This window comes from Notolepis coatsorum (genome assembly GCF_963971535.1).
Source record: "Notolepis coatsorum genome assembly, chromosome: 1".
Classification (NCBI taxonomy): Eukaryota; Metazoa; Chordata; class Actinopteri; order Aulopiformes; family Paralepididae; genus Notolepis; species Notolepis coatsorum.
This window is the reverse complement of record NC_140165.1, coordinates 26216739-26230475: the sequence shown is the minus strand read 5'-3', so window position 1 is coordinate 26230475 and position 13737 is coordinate 26216739. Positions and strand designations below refer to the sequence as shown.

Here is a 13737-nt window from a genome sequence, read left to right as displayed (position 1 = left end):
GTGCTATAGATAACTTTTATTTCTTCTTCTTCTTAAAAAAAATAAAACATCCATAGATGTTTAACTCATTCCGGGCCAACAGCGCCCTCTGCTGATGGCCCTTCCGTGCCAACGCTATAGCCAATGGAGAATAGGACTTATTTGCGAGTACTTAAACATATCAAATATAATAGCAATAGATCTAGATAACACAGTGATCGTCAATGAGTTGCTTCCAGTCAACATGCACGAAACAGATCATTTTTTCATACATACATTTCCATTTTATACCGTGATGAATATCAATATATTTCTAGAGCGTTCTGTCTCATCTCCAGCAAATCGAGCTTAAATGTATTTCCTTAGAAATCGTGCCATTTGTCGCTTGATTTATGAATCGTTTTCAAATAAACGCTAGATTATCGATATTATATGTGTCCTTATGCACGAAGAGAAGCGGGGTCTGAAAAATCGCTTCTCCGTACTTTGGTCGGCGCGAACCTCACACACACACACACACACGCTCCGATGGCGGTGATAGGAACATCTGATTACCCCAAGATTCGTAACATAAAGGCCTTACCTCACATCTGGGCCCCGTTCCATGTACCGGGATAACCGAGTTAGCCGGATAACTTTAGCTGGATAACTGTGTTAGCCTGACTTTCCGATTTCATGTACGTGGATTTCCCAAATCACCATGACAACATATCCAAAAGTTTGAGCCTGCTCGAAAGCAGAGTTCAAGTTCAAGTTAGCCTGAACTATCGCCACGCCCCCGCAAAGAAGTGACAGCCCGTTTCCTGAAACTATTCCCACAGTCTACGATCTGCATTATACCATTCTGAATTACGTTTTTGTGCTCCATTCTTCCAGAGGGGGCTTTTGAAATGTAAAATAGACCCAAAATGCTGATATTAAATTCACTTTGTCCTAAATAATGCACGTTATATATACCGTGGCGACGGTGGCGCTCGCTCGTGCGATGTACACATGATGTGGTTATTTTAATTGTAACTGGGATTAAGATGTCTGATGAGATGCGCTGTTTGACGGATTTGAGAAATTGAATGAGCCGTTGACGTCACATTAATGAATGAGGATAAAGAGATAAACTTCATTCAAAACAACGGATATTCTAAACACGGGTCTCTCGTTCATTAATGTATAAACAATGAATTTATCCCATCTGGCCCAGTGGCCCAGCGGTAGTGCTCATGCCTGCCAATTCAGCGACCGGGGTTCAAATCCCCGTGTTTCCAATATGATTTTTTTGAATATAATATTAATGATTATACGCCAAAGTAGCCTGGTTTTAAGTTAAAATATTATAAATCTACATGCATTGAGGATGTCATTCTTTATATAGCTCTCAACGTGCACCAAATTGAATTATTCCTATATTGCAAAAAGAAGGAAAAGACTAGGGCCTTGAACCCCGGTCGTCCGTGTGAAAGTCAAAAGAAGAACCCGTTACACCACAGAGAAGATAAGTAAAAGATTGACTATACATCAATCAATGGGTAAGAGAGCCGTATCGTAATTCTGTATAACAGTTAACTAATAATTTTCGCTAGCAAGATCTCATTTGATTATTCAATCCAGCAGGCAAGTTTAAAGAAATATAATCTGATTGATTGAGGTAATGAGGGACTTAGAATTAGCCTATAGATAACGCATTTAACTTGTCGGCGAGGCGATTGAGCCTATTGCAATCTGTCAATAAAGTCTTAAATCAATTAATCAATCAATGCCGTTGAGAATCAGGGTCTCTGCCATCGATACGTGCTGGCTTTCCACCTAAAACGGGAGCGCGCATCTAGCCTGACTTGAGCCTGACTCTCAAGTCTGGCTTGAGTTAACGAGACTGAATCCTCCTTTGTGAAACAGGAAAATCCCGGCTTTGAACATCGGGTTAACTGAAGCTGGATAATGGACATGTTGATCGACTTAGTTGAACCACGTACATGAAACAGGGCCCTGATGTCATGCAAAAAGTAAATATTGATCGCGTTTATTGATCCAACGTTATATCCAAAAACACATAATCCACGATGCTCCCAGTCCCCCAGTCAATGCAATAGTATCCAGCTGCATGCCCGAGGACCAGACTTATTTTTTTGATGCACAGTCCCAGCCAATCCAATCGAGTAGCCTCCAGCTGCAGCCCCGGAGATTGTCCTCTCACGGCAACTTCCGCCCAGCCACAAGACATTTCTCCCGGGACAGGACAATGTGCGCTGATTGGCGGAAAGTACGGAAGTATCTCGAAGTACGTCTGACGTATCTCGAATTACGTCTGACGTTTCCCTACGTTAGCGAACGTTAAACGTTGTATTCATAAGATAAGATAAATTCAGCAGCATGGGGAGGGCCGGGGGGAGGGGAGGTACAGGTAGTAGAAGACATAGAGGTACAGGTCACATAATTATAGTACAGTGGAGAAGTAAAAATAGAATAAAAAGGCAGTGTAAACAATATACAATATTATTAACTCTAATAATAACACGCCTCGCGGGCTCATTATAATACGAGAGCCGTGGGTCTGCATTGTATAGAGCGGATCCCCCGGCCGTATTCAAGCGCTGGAGCGCTTTGCGATGGATCAAAATGAGATAGGAATCAAATGTATTGTCATCATACAGCACCTATAGCTATATAATGGAATAGACTGTATTAATATAGTAGTAATAATAGTAGTTGGCTAGTTGCGCTCTTCTGGCCACCTCCCGCAGTGCGCGCATACACACATACAGTACTGTATACAGTACGTGCAAAATTAGTTGTCAAGAGCCAATCGCACAGGTTGCCTCATCTCATCTGGCTCTGCAAATAGATCTAGAGTCTGAATATCATATATAGCCTGCTGATGATCTCTCTCTCGTCAAATCCATTCTGAGAACGGAATGCAGTGCCCGCGACGCGGGTCTTGATTGATTGATTGATTGATTGAAAATTGTATTAACAGATTGCAGAATGGGTACAATACAGTACAGCTCAATACACACAATTGTTAAGGGTATGCAGACCAGAGAAAGACTTTCGTCTTGTTTACATCAGGGTCCCCCATTTTCAATTCATCATAACATATGACATACACGACATACAGATAGACATACTGCTACATCTATAAATTTATGACATACCAGATTTGCAAATACAGTATTGTTTGTGATACAAAAAGAGTCCAGAAAAGAGAGTATATACATTTGACGTAGAAACTGTACATTGGAGGAGGTTGGGTAGGTGGGGGGGGGGGCTGTACATTGGAGGTGGTTGGGGGGGGGGGGGGTCGGGTAGGGTGGGTGGGGGACACTGTACAACTGTACAAGCAAAACTGTACATTGGAATATTGACAAAACCATACTTGGTCATTTACTGTACATTGGAGGGGGTTGGGTTACAACACAGGAGCAGAGTATAAACAACAGTACAGGAATGAGAAACAGTCTAAATGGGTTTTAACATTTTAGTTTATTTCATGCGGATATGATCTGTAATACCTGATCGGTACAATATCTACTAACCTGATCAATACAAGCCCCCCCCCCCCCCCCTCTCGTCAGCGCAGACGTACTTGCTTTTGATTTTGACGTTCAATTAACACGTTCGCTAACGGACGTAGAGAAACGTCAGACGTACGTCAGACGTACTTCGAGATACTTCCGTACTTTCCGCCAATCAGCGCATTGTCCTGTCACGGGAGAAATGTCTTGTGGCTGGGCGGAAGTTGCCCAATCTGGAACAATCTCCGAGGCTGTAGCTGGACCCTATTGATCCAATCCAATGATGTGCAATACCATCCGGGAGACGATAGGCGGCGGTATTTGCCCTTTGTGAGCTCAGACCCATTCCCAATGATAACGTCAGGCTGGATGGGTGAAAAATGAATGGATATCGCTAATAAAAGAAATAACAATTAAAACCCGACTATACTCGTGATTGGCACGGAAGCGATGGCGAGTTAACCCGACTATCGTCGTGATTGGCACGGAATGGGTTAAGAAAGGTGTGGAATAAGAAGGGGAAAAAATTTTGCGGGTCCAAAATGAATTTTGTTTCCCATACATGGATGCACCTGATCGGATAAATGACTGGTGCTCTAGTGCGACATCTAGTGGCTGAATGTTATCTATAGCACCGTTAAAGTTGATTTATTATGCCTATAATCTCACACATATCCCCAAACCTACAAACCTGTCTTGTACAATTCATTAGGTTTGAGAGCTATTGAGTTAAAGAGTTGGTATGTGTGATATCATTATGATGTCATGTGTTAAAAGGGCCCATTCCTGTGTTTTGCATTGTTAAATATGTACATACTGTAGTTCCATTGACTTCAGGGTATCATATCAAATTGGATACAAAAAAGATATAACCTTTTTATACAAGAACTCACTTTGTAGATGAATCCTGAGGGTATGTCCCCATCCGAGCCATTGGTCACCGTGTCCTAAATGAGGGAATAAACAAAGATGAGTTAAGGGTTAAATGCTGAAAACAAAAACCCAATCAGGGGGGGAGAAAGGCAAGGTAAGAGGCTGAAAAGAAACCGTTGTTGTGACCGTACCACACAGCAGGTGTGTAGGAATGAATGAATGAGTTTATTTTGAACATAAATGAAAAACAAATGAAATAAATTAAAACATTTAAATAAAACAATAAAGTAATCAACAGATTAAAAAACAAACAAACAAGCAAAACAGTAACGTTCGAAAAGTAGTAGGATGAAGTGTAAACGTATGTATTCCTACCCCCTTCACACTCTATTATCATATGCAACTCATATTAACTAATTTTCATACCGAAATGTCCACACTATGAAAAGAAAATATTATGAAAAGAAAATATTAGTAATAATACTAATGATAATCCAGCCGAGCACTAGCCCCTGGACAGGGACGCCCGGGCTCAAGCGGTCAACACAACGCCTCCTCATCCATATACCTCTGAGATATAATCCTTTTATGTAATTTATATTTTGTTTCAATTCCACACTCAAACCATTCCACAGATTCACCCCACACACTGAAATGCACATACTCTTCATTGTTGAATGAACAGCCTGTTTCTTGAAGTTAGACTCTCCTCTTAAATTGTAACCCCCCTCTCTATCACAGAACATTTTGTAGGAACAAGTGTAGGAAGAGGGTGCAGTTCTTCTATGTATTATATATGTAGTTCTCACATCCGGAACGAGAGAGAATTACCCAGTTGTTTCTCCCTGCCGTTACCCAACATCGCACGGTGTACTGTAAATGAACACCTTCAAATTCATGTAGTGTTCTTGGACAATTCCTGCGACAACAAAAGAAAGCGCTGCTCCTAGAAACCCCTCTCGGCTCCCTGCTGCTACAGCAGCTGCTCCCCGGCTCCCCCCCCCCCCCCCCCCCCCCCGGCCCCTCCCGACTGATCGTTTGTGTCCTTTCCGTCGTCTTGTTGCAACCAGAAGGGAAGGAAGCCTGCCCTCACAAACAGGCCAAAAGGTGGGAGCCGACGCCCCCGCCGTGCACATGAATTAACTGAAGCGTCCGGGTCTCAATGCAGAAACAACTCAAAATATGAATATAGAATATAGAATATCAGGCCTATAAATGACTTTATTATGGCCAAGTCACACATCTATGGATCGGGCCAAATCTCCTCTTTCCAATGGCAGAGTTCAATCTGGATTTAGTACCACCAGGCGCCCCTGACAGGACAGCAAAAACCGTGAATGAAATCTACTGTAAGTATAGTTACTTTTTTGTAATGTAAATAGCTCCGCCATTTGATTGAGGCGCGAAAAATAATTTCACGTCAGACGGCTCAAAGTCTGACAGGGGCTGGCGTGAGCTGGGTAGTGTAGGTTTTCGAAATTCAAAAGCCCATCGAAAGCCCTGGGTCTCTTCTTTCAAAAGACTACACTCACTTTTGGCTGCGCCAATTCCTTGCGTCAATATCTGCCGGTTTCCGACTCAATGTGAGATTTCTATAAACTCATATTTCACTAATAACACTTAAAATCATTGGTAAAACAAACATAGTGCTGAAAATATACACATTGACTGCTGTTTTGACACGGTTAGGGTCTTTACTATTGGCTACATTTGAAAAAGAAATACAACATTAATTAATACGTTCTGTATTGATCGATTTATGGCATGATATGAATCTCGGTCCTGTACCGGGCCTGTCGGGTTTAAGGGGAAGAAACTAGCCAGCACTGAGATTAAGAAACTAGCCAGCACTGAGATTAAGAAACTAGCCAGCACTGAGATTAAGAAACTAGCCAGCACTGAGATTAAGAAACTAGCCAGCACTGAGATTAAGATGCTAGCCAGCACTGAGATTAAGAAACTAGCCAGCGCTGGGACAGTGGTTCAATCACGCGTTCACAGATGTTTTTCTCCGCGGCTCCGTCATCTGTAGTCCTGTTTGAAAAACGACAGTTGCACCGAGTGTCCCGCTCTCTGTGCCTCTAACCCTACCTGGCCATCTGCATCGTCACCCCAACCACCCTGTTCGGCTCGGGCAGCGCTGCCCTCGTCCCGTTCGGGCTGGGTGTGTGACTCCGGAGCTGAGGTTCCGCTGTCGTCACCCCAGCCCCCCGAGCCGCCGGTGGTCCCCTCGCCGTCCCAACTGGGTCGGACGGAGCCCTTCGTGGCCGCCAAAGAGGATCCTCCATCATTGTCCCAGCCGCCCTGGGCCTCTTGGGGGGATTTGTCGTCAGAATGCCGAGGCTCCTCTGTTCCGGGGGTCTGCTCTGGCTATGGGGGTCAGGTGTGTGTGGGGGGGGGGGGGGGGTTCAGGAACACGTGTAGGGTTGCAGCGAGAAAGGCGGGGAGGGCACGTGTGAGGGTGGAAGTTGTAGGTACAGAAGGTACAGGGTTAACCAGGGTCATTGGAGTCGAACAAAAGGAGTTCACAAGGAACCGAAGGTCAAACATGTATATGGCAGCCAGGGAGGGAGGTGTAGATAGGGAAGTGTAGGTAGGGAAGTGTAGGTAGGGAAGTGTAGGTAGGGAAGTGTATGTAGGGAAGTGTAGGTAGGGGCAAACACCGTGGACGGCCAGGAAGAGAAGGATGTGAAAGAAAGCGTTTAGTTTGCCTGTAACTTTTATTCCACAGTTTATCTTGGGTTTTTACTCAAACATTAGTTTTCCCCTTTGTCATCAAACACAAACACAAAGTTCCGGCTTATTTCTCGCAGTTAACCTGGAAACCGGATAACCACTGTTGATGCTTGACTATAGATGTAAAATAATCCCTTGGATACAGTTTAGAAAGAAGGACGCTTTGCAACCAGCCTGCAAACAACCCTGGCAGACCATTAGAATACAATTTGATTTGAGCCCAGCTCCCGGCGTTGCTACCAGTTTGGCTGGTCGTTCATACTAACACAATTGGCAGTGTTAGGGGTGGGAAAGCTGGTGGGTGGGGATTGGACATTGTGAACAGCGACTCCTACAGGTCGGTTAGTGCGCCTGTACAGCAGAATCAGGAAGTAACGGGGGCAGCGTGAGCCTCCCACGTGTTACTCCCCGCCACTGAGAGATCGCGCTGTGCAGGTGAAAAGATGCGACAGCTGCCTCCTCGTGTACCAGAGGGGACACGTGATGCAAGGCTTCGTCCTCATTTCAGCCGACCAGTGGGAGGCATAGTCTAGCAACGTTCGAGACAGGGGAGGGGAGAATTGAAGGGAGAATTGGCGAGGCGAAATTGGGATGGGAGAAAAATTTAAAAATAAGGAGAAAAAGTGGATACAAAAAAAAGAATACAATTTGATATTCAGAAGGCGATCAGAACAGCAAGCCTGTATTTCGCAGAGATCTGGACGTGCCTGAAGAAGAACACTTGAAGAGGAAACGCTTGGGGGTGGGGGGGGAAGTAGTTAGGACGTGCTTACCTCCCACGAGTCCCATGATGGCCGCTTCCGTGAAGCAATAAGAGGGAGTGATGGAGAGATAAAGGCAGTAAAAACCAAAACCAAACATGGTTTAACCACCAAACATTTTTTAAAGTGTCTGTGAATCCACCACAAATCCCAGAACCATTGTTGTAGGTTACCATTCCATTATGTCATCATTCAACGCAACTTTATTGATGAGAAAGACCTACGATTTCAGATAGCCACCAAACTACGGAAATAGCTCATTCACTGGAATGGGCGTTGTAAGTAATTTAATGAGCTTCTGTGCCCTGTGGTCGGACGTCTGCAGTAAAGACGCTTCCTTCTTGTTTACCCCAGAGAGAAGATGCAGAGAAGGAACCTGTCTGTATACTGTAGAAATGTGATTGACTATTTTATGTTTTCATTTTTTTTTCTCAATATAGTTACCCTTTCAGATATGATTTTTTTTTAAAATCATCTTTATCAATGGAGTTACCCTTTCAGATATGAGGTTTTGTGGCAGTTGTGACAAATCACTGGAATGTTGGGTTGTCGATGGTTCCGGTTATACCGGTGTGGCCATAATTCTGAAAGGGTTACTGAACTGTTAAGCCTACGTCTTCAATGTTGAATATTCATTTTTGATTTCCTTTGTTTTTTTCTTATTTGTATTTATAAAATATATATATATTTGCGGCGGCTAGGTGGTGTAGTGGTCTAAGGCACTCGCCACCAGTGTGGAGACGCTAGGATTCGCGTGTTCGAATCCAGCTCTCCACATTGTTTTTCAGTTTGGCTGGTCGTCCGCAGTAATACACATTGGCCGTATTACGGGGAGGGAAAACTGAAGGGTGGGGATCGAACGTTGTGAACAAGCGACTCCTACAAGTCGGTTGGTGCGCCTGCGCAGTAGAATCAGGAAGTGTCGGGGGCAGCGTGAGCCTCCCACGCGTTACTCCTCGACACTGAGAGGTCGAGCTGCGCAGGTGAAAAGATGCGACTGCTGTTACCTCAAGTACCGGAGGGGACTTGTGCTATGTATGACTTAGTCCACATTGCAGCCGGCTTGTGGGAGGCAAGAAACAGCGTTCGTGACAGGGGAGGGTTGAATTGGATGATACGAAATTGGGATGGGAGAAAAATATAGAAAAATGGGAGAAAAAGTGGATCAAAAAAAAAAAAAATATATATATATTTGATTACTATTTACATTCTGTATTTGTATTCTGCTTTATTATTTTCTTGTGAGGACCCCAGGAAGACTAGCAGTCATTCATTTTCAGCTAATGGGGATCCTACTAAAACAATAAACAATAAATAAACAGTAGACATGTGTCCCCCTAACTACAGTATCTGTCCCACGTCAATCAGCTCTATAAGGGAGCCAAGTCAGCCGAGCAGCCATATGCTGGGGTGAGGGTGCATTAAAAAAAGGTCTTAAACGCGTTTAAAGGTAGAACCTGTAATGTCGTCAAACAGCGACCGCTAGGTCAAAAGATGACAACGTGGTACTGCGCCTCGTTTATTTTGTTTTTGTTTTTGTCTGGTGTGTGGGTTGGATTTTAGGGAGTATAGGGGGGATGGGTTATTACTGCTGGCCACACCTCAGGCTTTGACAAGAGATGTCTGGAGAAATTCACAGTATAATAAGTTACTGAACTAACTAAATCCAAACCATTATTATTATTATTATTATTATTATGAACTCCAAACCCATACGTCAGACCAAAACTTAAATATTTAGTGCAATACCAACCAAGGGCTTCTTTTATCTAGAGGTCCCTGTTTGACGGCATAACAGATTATATCTTTAAGGAGACAATACCCCCCCCCCCCCCACACACACACACACACACACACACACACACACACACCTGGTCCTGAAAACAAACAATCATGTTTGCATCCCCAAGACACAGGCCTGGTCCAAACAAACCCAAAAGTGTAAGGGTGTGGTGAGCTGTGTCGGTATCTGACCCGTCTGTTCCACTGGAAGCACCTGCTTCTGAAGTACTCTCTGTGCGTTACTAAATGCTAAATGGCTGCATTTATATAGCAGCCTTTATCCAAATCGCTTTACAATTTTGTTCCTCACATTCACCCACTCACTCACACATTCACACATCGACGGCGGAGGCGACCATGCAAGGTGCCGACCTGCTCTTCGGGAGCAGTTAGGGGTTAAGTGTCTTGCTCAAGGACACTTTGACATGCTCGGGGGGAGAAGCCGGAATCGAACCGGGAACCTTCCGATTACCAGACGACTGCTCTATCTCCTGACCCATTGTCGCCCCTAGAGTACTAGACTCACTCTCTCAGTGAGTCGATCTCCACACAGATTTGGAGCGTGAAAACCATGTGGGGTTAAAGCGACAGCTAAAGTCACAGCCTCGCTGGACGACCCCACAGCCTCGCTGGACGACCCCACAGCCTCGCTGGACGACCCCACAGCCTCGCTGGACGACCCCACAGCCTCGCTGGACGACCCCACAGCCTCGCTGGACGACCCCACAGCCTCGCTGGACGACCCTACAGCCTCGCTGGACGACCCCACAGCCTCGCTGGACGACCCCACAGCCTCGCTGGACGACCCCACAGCCTCGCTGGACGACCCCACAGCCTCGCTGGACGACCCCACAGCCTCGGCCAAGCAGGGGGAGGCCTACGATAGCGGTCCGAGCCAGAAGGACGAGACGCAAAGAATTGAAGATCCTTCCGGAAAGGGGTGAGCGGAGAACGAGAGGTCCGTAGAGTGAGAGAGAGAGAGAGATAGAGAGAGAGAGAGAGAGAGAGAGAGAGAGAGAGAGAGAGAGAGAGAGAGAGAGAGAGAGAGAGAGAGAGAGAGAGAGGCCACGCTTCAGGATGCTCTCGAGGGCGTCGACTGGAATATGTTTCGAGGAAGCGCCAGTGACGTCAGCGAGTTTGCGGACACCGTTGTGAGTTTCATTACAACACTGGCTGATAGTATTGTCCCCACTAAAAAGGCCCGGGTCTTCCCTAACCAGAAACCGTGGGTAGATAGTACAATCAGAGCAGCTCTGAAATCGGACATATGCTGATAAACTGGAGACACAAATGGCACAAAACGACACAAGAGGCTTATGGCGGGGACTGAAGACAATAACTGACTACAAAGTCAGCGCCCCCTCAATGGGGAGCGACGACGCCTCTCTCGCGGACAAACTCAACTCTTTCTACGCTCGGTTTGGTGTAGACAGTGGCACCGCTAGCTCAACGGCTAGTGACGTCACTGGTGCGCCGGCTGTTGTGGAGGGGGGGGGGGGGGCAACCGCAGGGGGGCGGGGACGCTCTCTCATTGACGGAACACAGTGTGAAAAGAGCATTTATGCAGGTGAACACCAGAAAAGCTGCTGGCCCAGATGGTATAACAGGACGCATACTTAAGTCATGTGCCAACCAGCTAGCCCCTGTGTTCACCGCCATATTTAATCAATCCCTGGCGGAGTCAGTGGTCCCTGCCTGCTTCAAGATGTCTACCATCATCCCTGTACCGAAGAAACCCTCCCCAACATGTCTCAATGACTACAGACCGGTGGCACTCACCTCTGTGGCCATGAAATGTTTAGAGAGGCTGGTCAAGGACCACATTTGTGCCTCCCTCCCCAGTGATATGGACCCTATGCAATTTGCATACAGGACAAACAGGTCCACTGACGATGCGGTCTCCCAAGTACTGCACAGCACCCTCTCTCACCTTGACCGCCAGAAGGGGGGCTATGTGAGACTGTTGTTCATTGACTACAGCTCAGCGTTCAACACCATAGTCCCCACCAGACTGGTGGACAAGCTGATCGAGCTGGGTCTGAGCTCCGCTCTGAGCGCCTGGGTACTGGACTTTCTGAGTGAAAGACCCCAGGCGGTCAGGGTGGGGGGTCAGACCTCCAACACCATCACCCTGAGCATCGGGTCCCCCCAGGGCTGTGTTCTGAGCTCCCTGCTGTACTCACTTTACACACACGATTGTGTGGCCAAGTTCAGCTCCAACTCCATAGTGAAGTTTGCGGACGACACGGTGGTGGTGGGGCTGATCTCGGACAACGACGAGAAGGCCTACCGGGAGGAGGTTGAGGTACTGGAACGCTGGTGCCAGGACAACAGCCTGCTCCTGAACATTGGTAAAACCAAGGAGCTGATCGTGGATTATAGGAGAGGACAGCAGGAGACACACACACCACTGAGGATAAACGGGGCTACCGTGGACAGGGTGAGCAGCTTTAAGTACCTGGGGGTCCACATCTCAGAGGATCTGACATGGACAACACATATAGACTCAGTTGTAAAAAAGGCGAAGCAGCGCCTCTACCACCTGAGACAGTTAAGGAAGTTCAGAGTATCTGGGAAGATACTCCAGTCCTTCTACTCCGGAGCTGTAGAGAGCATCTTGACTGGAAACATCACTGCCTGGTATGGAAACAGCACGGCACAGGACAAGAAGGCCCTACAGAGAGTGGTGCGCTCAGCCGAGCGTACCACGGGTATTGCACTACCACCCCTGCAGCTTCTATACAACAAGAGGTGCAAATCCAGAGCCTGCAGAATAATGAAAGACCCACACCACCCCAACAACAGCCTGTTCCAGCTGCTGAGGTCAGGCAGACGCCTGCGAACCCCAGCTACTAGGACAGAGAGACTTCGGCTCAGCTTCTTCCCCCAGGCCATCAGAGCCTTGAACACTGAACTCTCCACACACAAGCACACATGAGCACACACATGACACACACACTGTACACGCTCACACACTAGCAGCCACTTTAACATGAGCAAGCACACACTCATGCTGCACACGCCCACACTTATGGCCACTAAGGAAAGGTCACTTTAAAAATAGTATAGTAACAGTAACAGTGTATTGCACTACCAAAGGACCTAGCATGTCCTCCATGCTCTGTAAATAACTTATGTACAAATACCGATATGCCCTACTATGTTACTTGTTCATTGCACAATGTTGTTTTATTGGATTCTATTATATGTTGTTACTACTGTATTGCACATCGTTGCGGGCTACCCGCATTTCATTGTATACTTGTATGCCGTGACAAATAAAACTCTTGACTTGACTTGACTGACTTGAGAGAGAGAAAGAGAGAGAGAGCTGTCTGACCTGTGACACTGTGGTTCCAGCCTCGCTATCTTGTCTGAGGTCCGGGGTGATAGACGGCCTCTGGAGAGGTCGAACAGGAGGTCCGAGCCTCTGGAGCATGCAAAGTGTTTAGGTGAACAGTGGCACATGCAGGCACAAGCAGCAGGGGGCGACAGAGACAACACACTGGTTAGTAAACACAAGACCATTATTAATACATTCATCCTTCAGACAAAGAACTGTATAAACCCAATGTAGGTTTTCAGATGAACAGTGTGTTGTTGTGTGCCTTCACAGTTAAAGGCAACAGAGGTATTTATCAGGTTTTAAACTGTGTGAGCATCTAACGGGGAGACTCCTGCAAGTATACTGCCACCAAGCCTCTTCAGCTCATTCAAAACGCAGCGGCCCGCCTGATCTCAAACCTACCGAAGTCGGCCCATGTCACCCCACTTCTTAGGGACCTGCACTGGCTCCCCATTGCTGCATGTATCCGCTTCAAGGCCCTCGACCTAGCGGCAAAGGGAACCGCTCCCGCCTACCTCCGGTCAATGGTCTCTAACTACACACCCTCAAGACCCCTACGCTCTGCATCTTCTGGCCACCTCAGACCTACTCCTATCCAAGCTCAGGGAGGGTCATCAAAGAGAAGCCGCCTATTCTCAGTCCTTGCCCCACAATGGTGGAATGAACTACCCACCCCAGTTAGGACAGCCGAATCCCGTCCAATCTTTCGCCGTCGACTAAAGACGCACTTCTTCAACCATTATCTGGAATAATG

At 46.6% G+C, this 13737-nt stretch overlaps 1 protein-coding gene across 3 annotated transcripts in view; it reads right to left on the bottom strand.

Annotated features, from left to right (window-relative positions):
- The window catches only part of bin1b (bridging integrator 1b), an 83760-nt gene that overhangs the window by 3153 nt on the left and 66870 nt on the right, over positions 1-13737 (bottom strand). For 2 of the 3 annotated variants that reach the window (XM_084319153.1, XM_084319155.1), the window contains 2 exons: positions 12978-13067; positions 4379-4432 (listed from right to left, as the gene is read on the bottom strand). In XM_084319153.1, the coding sequence (XP_084175279.1) occupies positions 4379-4432; positions 12978-13067 (144 nt within the window). The remainder of the gene's footprint in view (positions 1-4378; positions 4433-12977; positions 13068-13737) is intronic. The other variant, XM_084319154.1, reaches the window with a different exon arrangement.